Below are 16,137 nucleotides of genomic sequence, written 5' to 3' on the forward strand. Positions count from 1 at the left end.
TGGCCCGGCTGTTTGTGTATTTTACCGCATATGGCCCTTGGTGAAAAACGTTGAAAAAAGTATGGACACCCCTGGGTTAGAGCAACTGAAAGTCATCGTGCTTTTTTTGTGGTTTATCAAATTTTAAGGTTTTTTCCCCCCTCCCCCCTCCGATTCCAGCCATTGTTCTCAGTCTAGTTGTGGAGGACGCAGCTCACTGGCCCATGTTGGTGTTATGAGCCTTGCACTCTACCCAGTTGAGCCAGTCTCTCTGACCACCGGCTGGCTGCACACGGAAGCTCACGGCGGCAGCCCAGCTCCAGGTCTAGCCGTTGTTCACAATCTTAGCTGTAGATGGTGCAGCTCACTGGCCCATGTGGGAATCGAACCGGCAACCTCAGTGTTAGGAGCACAACGCTCCAACAACCTGAACCACCCAGCCGCCCTCAAATTTTAAGTTTTTAATGTAACACCGTCTTTCCTGAAATAGTTGATTAAAAAAAAAGGTTTGAGATTTGATTTTAATTGTAGGCAGCCTTAATGGAAGGATAGTTTGAGAACCATTGTTTATATTATAAAACAAACACTTAAAAATACACCTCAAAAAGTAGTTTTTGGTCAGTTAGTGATATTCAAATGATCTTAGATAATTCACAAGTTGATATTATTACTGCTACTGTTGAAATTTTTCAAGGATGCTAAACAAGGATGTTAAATGAGGTGTACAGAGATCATAGATGTGCAAAAGCCACCAGAAACTTCAGTTAGATTGTGTTAAAAAAAAATTCCACTGAGGGAGTCGGCGGGTTAGCTCAGTGGATTACAGCGCAGTGCTCTTAACAACAAGGTTGCTGGTTCGATCCCCACATGGGCCAGTGTGAGCTGCGCCCACCACAACTAGATTGAAACAACTACTTGACTTGGAGATGATGGGTCCTGGAAAAACACACTTAAATAAATAAAAGTTAAAAAAAAAAACTTACAAAAAATATTCCACTAGGTAAGCTTGGAGATCTAATAGGCTTTATGAAGTGACTCATGAATGGGGCAGCATTCTGTCTGGTAGCTAGAAGGGCACTCCGAGGGGTTGTGTAAAATGGAAGGGTTTTATAGGAAGCAGGATGGGCAAGGGAGCTATTAGTGAAAGAAAAGAATGGATTATTTTGGGGACATCTTTTTGGGGGAGGAAGAGAAGAGGAAGAAAGGTTTTTATCCTGCAGATTGCCCTGCCTCTGCTTTCTACGTGGGGGATGGAAAGGGCCTGGGCCTACGTGACAGGTTACCTTACTGGTCCTTGTCCAGAAAATTCCAGACTGGTTAAGGTTAATTAAAATAACATTTGAGAGGTTAAAACTGCAGTTATATCAGGTATTAAAATTTAGTTTTGATGTTATGGGCTTTTACCATGAGTGATGCCATTTTGGGCCTGTGGTTTTCTCTTTAATGATTGAAAAGGGTCACAATTTGAAAAACTGTAGAAGGTAAACCTTCATCTGTGTATGTAGCTTAGCAGAAAATGATACTGCTTTCTCATTTCTTTAATAACCAAATTGTGTCTTCCATGTCAACTTGTAGGCCAGTGGACACTCAACTCCTAGTTTCCCTTATGATAGTGGCTAGGTTAGTTCTTTGGGCAGAGGACCTTCTTATCTTGATTATCTCTGTAGTGCAGTGATTCTTCTTGCTTTTACACTTTTTCAGTGTAGTGGGTACCAGTCTTTGCTCTCTCGAATGAATCGAGGGCTTTGGAAAGAGTTCATTCTGTTAACAATTGATGAGCAATATATAGCAGGATATGGTTTTTTAGTTCCATGTTTTCAAATCTTAAAGAGTTCTTTAGTATTTCAGCTTTTAAAATTTTCATAACATGTTATTCCATTGCTTGTTAAAGGATTGTTCTGAACTAATTGCTTTTCTTTAAAACGCCAATTGAAAAATTTTCAAAACATTTGTTCCTCAGATAATGCCTACGATCCTGATGTGAATGCAAAGCAGATATGGATTGATAAAACATTGATAAAGAGCTATATATGCTTGACATTCACTGATAATGGGAATGGTATGACTTCAGATAAATTGCATAAAATGCTAAGGTATGTAAAAGTGTCATACTTCTTAAACTCATTGCTTTCTCCTAGGTCAAGGGTCTCATGTGTCATACTTATTGCCCATAGTTTTTGTTTTTTGCATATGAAATGCTATTCCCCCATAGTGTGCTCTATTCTCTTAAGTCTTCCATCGTTTTCTACTATTGTTAGGTTATTACGCAGTCCTACCATTTTCATCACACCATCCCCATGTCTGACTTAACCTGAAATTCTGCAGTTCCTTTGTAGAGTTGTAGCACTTTGATACCAGTTGATTGTACTTTAGTGTAAATTAGTTTTAATCAGTATTTCCAATAAAACACCACTTTTTGGGGGTGGAGGTGTAATTTTAAAGGACTTCAGAGGCTGAGGAAGCAGCATAAAGTAATTTTTAAGGCCTTGGGCTCTCATGTTGCAGAATAGGATGTCAGTATGAAGCCAGATGTGCCTGAAACGGAAATTCAGAGGCATACCACAGGTACAAGGGAGAGGGAGAATTTGGCAGCAGACCCTTCTACTGTTCCTCAAACATTTCTTATGCTGCCCGAAAGTCGAAGTAACCCCATCAGGCTTACTGAGAAAAAGAGACCCATTCCCATTTACTGGAGATTTCATCGGGTGAAATATCAAGGGCCCAGGGGTCCAAATTATAATTTAGCCATTTAGTCAGGATGTGCCTGGCAATGGGCTCCTGTTTTAGCGTGTGTAATTCTTAAAGACCCCTGTGATGTGGGCTTGGTTTCCTTCGTTTCAAAGATGAGGAACATCAAGGCAGAATAAGTCATTTGCTCAAGATTATACATCTAGGAAGGATGAGGCCAGCATAGAAACCCAGGGTTTCTACATGTTACAATTTTTGATGCATATTTGTTTTTTCAATCTTTCTTTTCTTTGTAGCTTTGGCTTCAGCGACAAAGTCACCGTGAATGGTCATGTCCCAGTTGGATTGTATGGGAATGGTTTCAAGTCAGGTTCTATGCGTTTGGGTAGAGATGCAATCGTTTTTACCAAAAATGGGGAAAGCATGAGTGTGGGCTTCTTGTCTCAGACCTACTTGGAGGCCATAAAAGCAGAACACGTTGTTGTCCCCATAGTGGCATTCAACAAACACCATATCCTTTTGCTTTTGAAATAGCTGTGTAGAAACTAAAGAAATAATGGCAACCATTCAAGCCTCTTGCCCTCCTCCAGATTCTTGTTTTTTAATCACACCTTCCATTCTAGCTCTTTTTCCTGTCTATTGCCTTGACTAAGCCTTTGTTCCTTTCTCTGTTGGAGTTGTGCTATGGAAATCCTTACTGTTAGGTGGTTGCATTTATGTTGAGCTTCCTGGAGCTTTCCTCTTTATTTCACTTTTGTGGTCTGGCTTGACATTTTCACTAATTACCATGAAAAGCAAGATATCTCGAGGAGAATATCTTTTATATAAATACACTTCAAATGTTGGAAACCATTAAATTAGTTAGGGTAATAAACTTGCTCATACTTCATCCTTCTGGTGTTCATTTGAAGTCAAACTGCCATTTTGAAACTTAGAAAATAATTTCGTAAATAGTTTTTCTGTTTCTGGTTTCCATGTACAAATTGTAAAAAATATTGTTGGTGTAAGTCTTTAACTTCAGATATACGACAGGTGATTAATTCAGTGGAATCAAAAGCAAGTCTCGCTGCAATTCTGGAACATTCTTTGTTTTCTACGGAACAGAAATTACTAGCAGAACTGGATGCTATTATGGGTAAGAAGGGGACGAGGATCATCATTTGGAATCTTAGAAGGTAAGTATAGACCTCAGCTAGTTGTTAATCATTTGGGAAGGAAAGTGCATTTGCATGAATGATTTTATTACGCTCATCCATTGTTACGGAGTAGAAATCCACTGAGAGGTGCTCATTTTTTGGTATAGTTAATGATTTGTCTTTTCCGATGGTATTTTATTGAGGCCACTTTGGCTTCAATTTGAGGTAATTTCATAATACTAAAAATAAATTTCCTGGCCCTGCCATTTAGTCTCCATAGCACTTTCTTCTCACTCTGTTATTCTACCCCCTCCTCAAAAAACAAAAACAAACAAGGAATGAGAAGACAAAAATCCCACTAAGTCCCAACTTGTGTAAGTTAAAAGAGAAGTCTTTGTCCATTTGGTCCATTACTGAAAGCTAAGCATGATTTAGCACCTGGTAATAAAGTAATTTAGATGACACTTCAGTGTTGCTAAAATTTGTAGATCTTTATCCTTGTGAGGATAAGACCTTAGCAGTAAAAGTTTTAAAATTAGGATGAATGTGTAATATTGAGAGACCATAGGAATAAAGCACAAATAGTGTGGTAAACCTAAAATACTTTAAATCTTGTGCTTTTCTAGCATCCTGTATTCCCTTCTTTTATTTTTCTTGCTTTTGCTTTCCTGTCCCTCTGCCGTTTTTTATTTTTCATTTAAACTTTTTATTTTGAGATAACTGTAGATTCATGTGCAGTTGTAAGAATAATAGAGAGATCTCATATACCTTTTACCCAATTTCCCCCAATGGTAACATGTTATAAAACTAGACTACATTAGTACTATTGATGTGGACATTGATATAGTCAAGATACTGGGCATTTTTATCACCACTAGGATTCCTCAGGTTGCCCCTTTATGTTCACACCCATTCCTTCCTTAATTCCAGACAACCTCTGTTGCATTCTTAATTTCTATAACTTTGTCATCTCAAGAATGTTATATAAAAGGAATCATAGTGTGAAACTGTTTGGGGTTGGCTTCTTTCATTCAGCCTAATTCTCTGGAGAATTGGTGTATGTCAGGCTCTTGGTGTGTGTCAATATTTTGCTTCCTTTTTTTTGCCCAGTATATTGCATTGTGTGCATGGATCACTCTGTTTAACCTTTCACCTGTTAAAGACCATCTGGGTTGTTTACAGTTTTTGGCTATTACAAATAGGGCTCTAAACGTTTGTGGGAGTATAGTCTTCATTTTTCTACAGTAAATGACCAGGAGTATAATTGAAGCTCATATGGTAGTTGCATGTTTAGGTTTTGAGGAAACTTCCAGAATGGCCCTACTGTTTGATCTTGCCACCAGTAGTGTGTGAGTGAATTCAGTTTTTTTGCATTTTCCTAGATTTCTTATCTTTCATTTTTTTTCTTGCTTTTGTTTTCCCTATCATGATGTTTTCCATGTATAGGTGTTTTGTTAACTAATAGTAGCTCCTTGCTGAGCTTGCTGTGAACTTTAAATTTAGCTCCTTCAAAAAATTACTTTTACAGCTACAGAAATGCAACAGAGTTTGATTTTGATAAGGATAAATATGATATCAGAATTCCAGAAGATTTAGATGAGGCAACAGGGAAGAAGGGGTACAAGAAGCAAGAGCGGATGGACCAAATTGCCCCTGAGAGTGACTACTCCCTAAGGGTATGTATCCGGCTCTCTATGGAAATGAGAAAATCGTCAGATAGTGGATGGTACCCACTTGTGTCATAAATGCTGCCATTGATCTCTAAATGAAAGTATCTCAGACATGAACCAGCTTAATTAAACTTTTCACAAGCACACTTGTTTTATTTGCTTACAATCAGTTTTTTAATTGTGAAGTCATCAAATCGATCAGCTTTTGTAGTTCTTTTACTATGTGGTTATATTATTAAATCAGGAGTACTAGAATCAGTATCCTATTTTAGGATGGCTATATTGATTGATTCAATGAAAAATACCAAATTCAGAGTTTCTCTTTTTTAATTTAAAATATTATAGAATACACACACACACACACACACCCTTACCTTGACATCCTAAAGCAATAGATTATTCATAGACTAGAGATAATGTACATTAATATAATTTTGTGATAAATATCTGAGATTTGACTTTGGAAATGGGTATGTTTTTGAGATTGAGGAAATTAGTATCTCAATATAACAATGTTGATATAATATTGTTTCTTAGTCACTATAAGATACACACTAACTTTTCCCCATATTTTTTGTGCTGAAATGATTCCATAGCCCTACGCTGAGGATACATTTGATATTTACAAGTTATTTTTTCTGAGATCCTAGCAATTAAAATGGCAGATATTACTTACTATTCCTTGATATACTGCAACGTGTTACTGAAGTATATCCTAATTGTCTGGAAAATCTTGCTCAAGTATGAAATCGGTTTAGAGGCAGCCAGAGCAGATGGTGTGGTTTTAATGTACCATGAAATACAGTGTTTTAAAATACCATTAATGAATTTTCTAAATGATAAAACCACCAGTTTTGAAATCAGGAATTGGGGAAAAAGTAAGAGAAAAGTTCACATTTTTGTTGTGTTGAACCTTTTATCTATCCTTCAGTTACTCAATTCATTTCCTTTGGAGAGATTTCTGATACTTTGGAGAGGTAGACAGAGAAGAGCATATTTTAACATGTTTTGGAATGCAAAATGTGGTTAAGATTCTAAAGTAATCTAAACGTTCATGCATTAAGAATTGAAAACACATTTAGATAACAGCTAATTGTTAAAGTTCAATTTTGAAACAGTACTATGTTTGCCTATTCTGCATGTTGGTGCATTATTTACAATTTCTACTTTTCCAACTTAAAACAGTCTCTTTAGTTTATATTATAAGTTATTTTTTGGTCTAAATAAAATTTATTGGTGCTTTTAAAATTATAACAGCAATACATGCAGTTGACAGAACAGTCAGAAAATATAGTCCTTTTTTGTACATATGTACATTTTTTAAAAATTAAAATAGATCATACCAGACATGCTATTTTGTAACTTTTTTGCACTTAACATATCAATATAGGTCAATAGATTGTTTTCTGCAAATCATTTTTACTGGCTACAGTGTACTGAGTTTATTTTTAACAAAAAGTAATAAAATATTAACTAATAACAACTTTATAACATATACAAAGGGTGCCAAAAATTTTATACACATTTTAAGAAAGAAAGAAACTGTATTAAAATGGTAATACTCAATATATACCAATAGCAAAAGATGAATACAAGTCACGTGTATACATTTTTTTGGCACCCCCAGTATTATTGAAGAGTTAATGGGTCCTTTATGAAAGCAAAGTGGTAGCTTTCTTTTAAAATACATGCGTAAGTAGTGTTGAACAAATCTATAGATAATTATTTCAAAAGGATAGGTAATTGTTGTGTCTTTGCAGGCTTACTGCAGTATATTGTACCTAAAACCAAGAACGCAGATCATCATACGTGGACAGAAAGTGAAGACGCAGCTAGTTTCGAAGAGTCTTGCCTACATCGAACGTGATGTTTATCGACCCAAATTTTTAGTATCCTTTATTTTCCTTTTTATGATGTTGTTTAGAGCTATGTCAGTCAGCTGTATTCCCCCTCCTCTTTTCTCCTTTCGATGAGGATTCTAATTCTCTCTAATTTTGCCCTTTTTTATGCACTTTTGTACTCAGTAACTAATGAAATAGAAAGGATGATTTGCAGGGAGTGAGGTGATGTGTTCAAAATTTTTCTTAACGTTTAAGACCAAAACAGTGAGAATTACTTTTGGATTCAACTGCAGAAATAAAGATCATTATGGGATAATGATGTATCACAAAAATAGACTCATCAAAGCTTATGAAAAAGTTGGATGTCAGTTAAGGGTAAGCTGAAAATGTCTATATCTTTTATAAAAGAGTAACTTGTTACTGGGTCAAATGTGAAATAATATGCTTTTTGTCTAATGACTTAAATGTCAGTGTTTTTATTAATATTGGCATGTCCCTTGAATTTAGAATACTTTCATATTAATTTCTCATTTGGTCCTGAATAAACTTAATGAGGGGGACAGAATATTTTATCTCTGTTTTATAGATGAGGAAATAGGGTCTAATAAGTAAGTTTCCCTAGACCTGACAATGAGTATGGATCTCAGACAAGGATGCAGAGCTTTTCCTGCATTTGGATATGGATCCCTGATTATTTCAGGCTGGAATGCAATTGGTGGTTATAGTTAGTGCTGATTCAGGAGCCTGAAAATGCAGTATGCTAGGTGATTTACTTTGGAGTTAGTTCCTAAGTATATTAGAGCCTTCCTCCTAAGCCACTTCCACTGTAGAATTTAATTTAGGACGATGAACGTTGTCCCATGTCAGTCTGTTTATCCTTCACATGTTTTCACAGAAAGGTTTTTTGGTGTGTGTGTATTACGAATGCAGTGATAAATTCTGAAAGTCAGCTTTGTTCAAGGTTCTGAGTCTAGGCATTTTTTGTTTTCCATTTCTATGACTTTTCATCTTCATTCTGAATTCTTCGTAGAATGATGTGAGCTCTACACAGTATGATAGCGTGGGCTTATCTTGAATATCCTTTAAAAGGTTGTAACTCTTACATATTTTACATGGTATGAGCTCAGAATACAGCATACAGAATATTGGGCTCTTTGTAACTACTAATATTGGCCAACAAATAAATCCAACATTCTGGCAACCATGATATGAAGTGTCAATAACTTATTTAAAATGCTGATTTTCATTTGTAGTTGGAATAGTAATTATCACCAGAAATGTTCTATAATTAAGTTTCTGAATTTTACTGGTTATTGAAATGCATTTTTGGTAATAGGCCTTTTTCTCAAGTGCTTTGGGATTCAAAAGAAATATTATATCTGCTACAAGTAGAATATAAACAATTTTTTTCTTTTACTATTTATGAATTGGACTTAAGTAAGATATATAACTCTTTTCCCCACCCAGTTAAATTTGCATTATGTATAATTTTATAATGACCTTATAAAAAATAGGCTTTTATAACCAACTTTTAATGCTTTTTTTTTACCAGATGATGGATTGGACCTAGTATTTGCATTCTGTGGATTCAATAAACGTTTATTAAATAGGTATCAGATACCCATCCTGATTGGCCTTGCCAAATGCTCTGCATAAAAAGTTAAGATGCAGAGCATGCCCTCAGAGCTCCTTTTGTGAGAGGAATGTCGTGTATCCTGGAGCTTCAGAAAAGGCTGTTTGGAGAAAGTGGTGACTGAGATGATTCTGTACTGTGTTGGAAAGTCTGGCAAGGGCTTTCCAGGCAGACAAAAGAATATCTGAAAGGGAAGGAAAAGGGGCTTCTGAGACTGACAGCACGAAGGGAGTAATTTGCTATCTGGACCAGACGATGAGTGGGAGATAGGATAATGTGAGAGACAGGAAGATGAGGCTGGAAAGAAGGTGAACAAGAAGTACAAATTGAAGGGTACCTGGTTTCCAAATGGTAGGAGATGTGGAACTACTGATGGTTTTTAATAGAGCAGGATTATGATTAGATTTATGTGGTTTCTTCTATAGTTATATAAAGTTTCATGTCATTAGGTTGCATGTTCTTTCGATTTTTCTCTTTGTGTAGCCCAAGAAGTAAGTTATGAACAAAGTACACTTGATAATCACATATAATCATAATATGACTCATACGTTTTGAGTTCAGTATTTTAGTTAGCAGGGTTTAAAAAATAACTTTAATTCAACTGACTCAGGTTTTTATTTCATCACCATTGCCAACTTGAATGTGTAATTCTGGATAAACGACTTTAACTTTTATCTAGCAAATGTATGAAACATTATGTGCCAGAGCCTTTGCTAGGCTCTGGGTGTAGAAATGAGTTAGTTATGTGTGGTTTCCACTATCTATAAAGTTGCGTCTCACTAGAGGTGGTCCTTTTTTCCTTGTGAAAAATTGAGGGTGACAATCCTTACCTAATTGGACACTCGACAACAGTGGAAGTGTTTTAGAGGAAGGCTCTAATGTATTTAGGAATTGATTCCTAGAAAAGTAAATTAGCTACCAGACACTGTTTTTCTGTCTAAAGTTCATGAGAATCTTACAAGATACAGGAAATGTCGCGTACAAATTGTAAATCTTTGTGGAAGGGTAATTATTTTGAGCATCATGGCTTATGCTTAAAACGCCAATTTCATTTTCTCTTTCAGGCAAACAACATGGGTGTTGGAGTAGTGGGAATTATCGAGTGTAATTTCCTGAAGCCGACTCATAATAAACAAGATTTCGACTATACTAACGAGTATAGGTATGTTACCTAGTTAAATGATTGACTTTTTACAGTTTACTTTGGAAATACTTTCACAACTTTTTCTAAGCTGAATTTTTTCTCTCGTGGATATTTTTACATTATAGAACTTTAAGAAAATGGGTAGGTGAAAGGCTTGCACAGAAAACACATTTAACCATCATTTTTTATCCTAGGAATTGTTTTATATTCCCTCACAAGTAGAAACTTATTCTCTCCTGTCTTTACTGATGAAGTATTTCTGAGATTTACATAAAATAGAGGAAGTTCCTGTTTTCTTGAAGGTATTAATACTTTTTGTGTAGTCATAAAATCCTGAAACTTTGTGTTTAGATGGGAACTTTAAGGTAATTTAGTCTTGTGTACCTTAGATAGAAAGACTCGTCCCCCCATCACCCCCCCATCCTACCTTTACCCCTCCCCCACCCCTCCCTTTTGCCCCCTACCCCCCTCAACTCCTAGTCAAGCCATTGTTCTCTGTCTAGTTGTGGAGAATGCAGCTCACTGGCCCATGTAGGAATCAAACAGCGACCTCCTGGTGGCACAGCATTCCAACCACCTGAGTCACTGGGCCGGCCCAAGACTCACATTTTTTACGAGTGGTTAGAAGCCATAGAATAAATATGACTATTAATATTACTTGTAAATTTAGGAAGCACACAGAGTCCTAGTGAACATAAATTATGGAGTAGAATGTAAACGTCATGTAAATATGTATTTTTGGTAGACATATCATAGGCCCTCTCCTCAAATGAACAAATAAAACAAAGTGGAAGGAAGGACAAACATTAGAGCAAAATCAGTGAATTAGGAAACACATACAATAAAAGAAAATAAATATTCAGAGGTTAAAATAATAGAAGACGATTACTAAAAGGGGTAAAAGGACAGTAGGTATCCAGAACTAGCAAATACAAAAGAGCAGCTATTACATCTAGGCTGAAAAAGAAAAGAATAGACAGTACAGGAACTATGAGAAAGCCTCCCTGCTCCTGAACTTAGAGGTTCAGAATTCTAGTAGAGATCGTGATAAACACAGGAATAAACTACCATGTTTCCCCCAAAATAAGATCATGTCTTACACTAATTTTTTTTTTAAGATTTTTTTTTTTTTATTGGGGAAGGGGAACAGGACTTTATTGGGGAACAGTGTGTATTTTCAGGCCTTTTTTCCAAGTCAAGTTGTTGTCATTTCAGTCTTAGTCGTGGAGGGCGCAGCTCACTCAGCTCCAGGTCCAGTTGCTGTTTCTAGTTGCAGGGGGCGGAGCCCACCATCCCTTGTGGGTCTCGAGGAATTGAACTGGCAACCTTGTGGTTGAGAGCCCACTGGCCCATGTGGGAATCGAACTGGCAGCCTTCGGAGTTAGCATGGAGCTCTATCCACCTGAGCCACTGGGCCAGCCTGATGTCTTACATTAATTTTTGCTCCAAAAGACGCAGTAGGGCTTATGTTCAGGGGATATCATTCTGAAAAATCATGCTAGGGCTTATTTTCCGGTTAAGTCTTATTTTCGGGGAAACACGTTACCTGTCTTAGCAGGAAACTTGCAGAAGGCCTGGCCACTTAAGTCTGTACACTTGGCCTCCTGTTGCCCGTGGCTGTGGTGGGCTGGGGCTAGTTGTGGAGATCTGTCTGCCCAAGGATCCGGGCATGCAAGAACTGGTCTCTTGCTGGCGTGCAGAGCATGGCCACTGGGCAGCAGTCAAATTATAGCAGCGAGAACCTGATTAATTACCAAAACCTAAAAGACAAGTGTCTCATACCGTCAACCATCAGGTTCATTGCCCGTTAATCCAGTTTAACATTGCTGAAGCTGGCAAAGGATAAATGTTTACAGGATCAAGCTCTAGTATCACAGAACTGAGCAAGAAACACTGTAATTGGAGCCGAGAGACAATAGGTAGACAACTGACAAAATCAAAAAGGCTGCAGTTTATTCTTTGATAAGATTAATAAAGTCTATAAGCATCTGGGAAGACTAAGGAAATAAAGGAGTAAAATGGTCCATATTGGAAATGAAAAGGAGGACATTATAGATCTACAGAAGAAAACCATATCAAAGGTTTAGCATGAATAATTTTACACCATTTTAGATGATATGAACACATTCCTTTGAAACTGAATCAATTTTTAGAAAACTTACCACATATTCGAACATTTAAGGAAGACGTGGCACGAGTCCTACACAGACTCTTTAAAGGTTTTATGAGGCCGCATAACGTTAGCAGTGAGCTCATGAATACAAGAAAGGAAATTTATGTCAGTCTCTCATGATCAAGATTATCATGATCTTAATTAAAATAATAGCAAATACCATCCAGTGACATGTGAAAAGGATAATACATTAAAACCAAGCTACATGGGTGGTTTTTAATTTTCAAAAATTGATGTTATCCATCACATTGATGTTAAGAAAAGGAAACTCATGGTTATTTTCATAGGTACAGAAAAAGCACTGGATAAATCACAACACCCATTTGTGATTTAGGGAAAAAACGAACATTTACAAAAAACATTAATTGAAAAGGCATAGTATTTAGAAAAAGCAGCAAGCATCATTTCTAATGGTGAATTATTGATAGCTTCCCCCCAAGAATGAGAATGAGACAGGATATCAGCAATTCACCATTGTTCTTGAGGAAATAACCAGTACAATAAGGCAAGAAAAAGAAAATTATTTGTTGGAAAGTGTTGGAAAGGAAGAAATAAAACTTTTCTGTAGAGGATAATATTTAAGTGTACAGACAGTCCAAAATCTGCAAATTAAAATTAAAGGAACAAGTAATATGTAGTCTAAGGTTGCTAGATATGAAGTATTCAGGAATCAGTTGTATTTCTGTATTCTAGCAACCACAGAAAAACAACATGAAATTTTAAAAAATAACATCAAAAAACAAGTACCATGGAGTAATAAAATATGCAAAGACCTCAACACACTAAAAACTACAAAACATTGTGGAATGAAATTTAAGACCTGAATAAAGTAGATCTACCAGGTTCATGAATTGGAATACTGGGTATTGTAAAATGTTGATTTTTCTCCAAAATAATTAAATGCAATTGTTAAAAAACAAACAAAAAACCAAAACAAAACAGCAGGTGTGTATGGGTGTTGATATATGAATATGCTTATTCTAAATTTTACGTGGACAGTCACAAGACCAAAGATGGTTAAGACAGTCATTAAAGAACAACAAAGCAAGAGGACTTACACTGCTAAATATCATCACTTACAAAGCTGTGCATATTAATGAAAGACAGTCTAGTGAAATTTAGTAGAGAAGCCAGAACAAACCCCCACTTTTCATACCTACGGTCACCGAATTTAATACAGGTTACATTATAGTGTAGTGAGAAAATAAATGATCACCTTTCCAAAAATACTGGGTTACCTGGTTATCTGCATGGATAAAATAAACTTTAACTCCTACCTCTCAAGTGGAACAACCAGTTCTAGATAGATTGTAGACCTAAATGAGAAGGGCAAAAACAAAATGGAAGCCAGAATATTTTCATAACGGGCAAAATTGGAAAAATTATCTACACTGAGTAAAACACAGCAAATGTTGGCAAGACATGGGGCAGTTGGGACTCATACATTGCTGGTGGATGCGAAAATTGTTAATCATTTTTAAAGCCAATTAGGCTCTATCAAGTAGATGCATTGCAACAAAAAAATGCAACAAAAGAAATTGGCATTAAGGTGAAGTCTTCATGTGTTAAATGAGTCTACATCAACTAAATGGGTGCAGTCTCATGGACTGAACAATGGAGGTGATGAGAAAAAGAAATGAAGAACTGTGGCCTTAGTCTTACTTATTTCACTAGGTCCCATTGATTTGCTTCTTAACATTGTGAGAGAAGTAGAAGTCTTAATTGTGGGACAGAAGCTATTTGAAGTATACTTGGTGGTAATGAGCGCATACTTTGATAAGCCAAAAGAATGAGTTCTAATTTGAATTAAAGCCTGTAAGGTTGGGGTTGAAAGAGAGCCTGTGGTTCTCCCAGTAATTGATCAACAACATGCTTTCACAACAGGGACTCAAAGCATTATTTTGTGTCTTATTTCCTAGATAATCCTGGCTCTGCTCTAGGAACTTACATAGAAAATTGCCATTACACTGAGTGTTGTTCATTAACTATACCTTTTGGAGTCCTCCCCACCATGGAGAGAATATTATTATTAGCGAATGTATTATTAGCATGTCCACATGCTTGTTACTAGGTTATTTATGCTTTCTGTGTGTTTGAGAAAGATTTAATATCACCCTTTTTAAAATTGATTTTATAACTTTTTTTAAGGCTTACAATATCAGCACTAGGAGATAAACTGAATGATTACTGGAATGAAATGAAAGTGAAGAAACATGCAGAATATCCTATAAATATGCCAGTTGAAGATATACAGTAAGTACATTAAGAAAAAAATCAACCCACTCTAATCAAGATGTAATATTGGAGGGTATAGTAATTGTACAGTGTTTGCAGTTGACTTCTAACCCATAGTAAAAAAGAAGTTCTACAACCTGAATCAACACACTGTAAAATGAACGAATGAATATGTACATTTGTACATATACATAAAAGATTCATGAAATAATCCTTACCCATTTGTTGTGTGTTATCATTTATTTCATTGAAAAAAATGCATAGCTTGACCCATTAAATTGATTTCATAATCTACTAATGGATGGCATCTCATAGCTTGAAAAACCCTGGTGTTGCGTAATAGGATCATGAGTGTAAAGCCAGACTTGAGTTTAGATTCTTCTTCTGCTGCTTAAGCAACTATGTGACATTGAACATGTTACTCGGCCTCTTACAACGTTCCATTTTCTCATTTGTAAAATGGGAATATTAGTAGCAGTTACCTCCTAGAGTTATGAGACATGCCTGATAGGCACTCAGAAACACAGGTAGTCCATAGTAACAGTCCTAGAATGAGATGCAGCCCAATGCGTTGATTTCCCATTGTATTTTGTGCATGTGTCCATATATATACATGCATAATGTAATTTCCTGAAACAAGGAGTTTATGTTTACTTTATAAACTTCTGAATTGTTTGAAGTTTTATATAACTAAATGCATTTTTTAAAAACTAGATTTAAAAAAATTATTGGATTTAAGGTGAAGTCTTCATACGTTAAATGAGTCTACATCAATTCTTTACAGGATTGTTTGTAATTTTTATTTTTTTGTTTCAGGTCTTTATTGACCAAAAAAGCCGTAACATTTCAGACTTTATCCAAACGCACAAACAATAACATAGGGCACTCACAAGCAACAGGCATGGTCCCTAACATCTGGACCAAAAGCCATGCTGGAGGGTGTAGGTGTCCTCTTGGCCCTGCTTTTTCAGCATCTCTGTCCCTTCTTCCCCTGCACCCCGGAGATCAGTTAGAATTGTGCAAAAACAAAGTCATCTAGAGGAGGTTGGGCCCCACGGATAATAATTTTAAGTGATGAAAGTACTTTATGAACTGAAAGAATATATAAATTTTAATTATTCAGAGATGTGTTATTTCCTGTATTTGAGTGGTTTGTTGTGCTAGTAAGTGTAGGTTTGACATTATAGATGCTAACTTAATATAAATTTTTAGAGCAAGGCATAGGAAATATTTTCTTGTTTGAGTTTTCGTTATAGAACATTTAATAATATTCTCTTAAGCAATACATTTATGTCACCTTGCTTAAATTGGCTTGTCATTTTTAACCTTTGAAAGTAACCAAAATTGTTGTTTTTAAAAATTTAACTTGATGCACACAATAATATCACAGATTTTCAGGGACAGGATTAAATAATAGGGACATTTTATGGTGGAAATGATACAGAAAATCTAAGGGAAGTGTACTTAGTATCCATGCTTCCATGCAAATGTTTTGCTGTTGTTTTGTTACAGGAAACGCCCTGATCAGACATGGGTTCAGTGTGATTCCTGCCTAAAGTGGCGAAAATTACCCGATGGGATAGATCAACTTCCAGAAAAATGGTATTGCTCCAATAACCCTGACCCACAGTTCAGGTA

At 36.1% G+C, this 16,137-nt stretch overlaps 1 protein-coding gene across 1 annotated transcript in view; it reads left to right on the forward strand.

The window, feature by feature from the left end:
• Positions 1 to 16,137, forward strand: part of MORC3 (MORC family CW-type zinc finger 3) — a 41,399-nt gene that overhangs the window by 10,390 nt on the left and 14,872 nt on the right. Inside the window, exons 3-11 of the mRNA XM_081067678.1 lie at positions 1,940 to 2,072; positions 2,964 to 3,178; positions 3,695 to 3,842; positions 5,332 to 5,479; positions 7,234 to 7,362; positions 7,570 to 7,689; positions 10,012 to 10,109; positions 14,413 to 14,517; positions 16,012 to 16,134. Of these exons, the coding sequence (XP_080923804.1) occupies positions 1,940 to 2,072; positions 2,964 to 3,178; positions 3,695 to 3,842; positions 5,332 to 5,479; positions 7,234 to 7,362; positions 7,570 to 7,689; positions 10,012 to 10,109; positions 14,413 to 14,517; positions 16,012 to 16,134 (1,219 nt within the window). The remainder of the gene's footprint in view (positions 1 to 1,939; positions 2,073 to 2,963; positions 3,179 to 3,694; positions 3,843 to 5,331; positions 5,480 to 7,233; positions 7,363 to 7,569; positions 7,690 to 10,011; positions 10,110 to 14,412; positions 14,518 to 16,011; positions 16,135 to 16,137) is intronic.

The sequence above is a fragment of the Rhinolophus hipposideros genome, assembly GCF_964194185.1.
Source record: "Rhinolophus hipposideros genome assembly, chromosome: 2".
NCBI lineage: Eukaryota > Metazoa > Chordata > Mammalia > Chiroptera > Rhinolophidae > Rhinolophus > Rhinolophus hipposideros.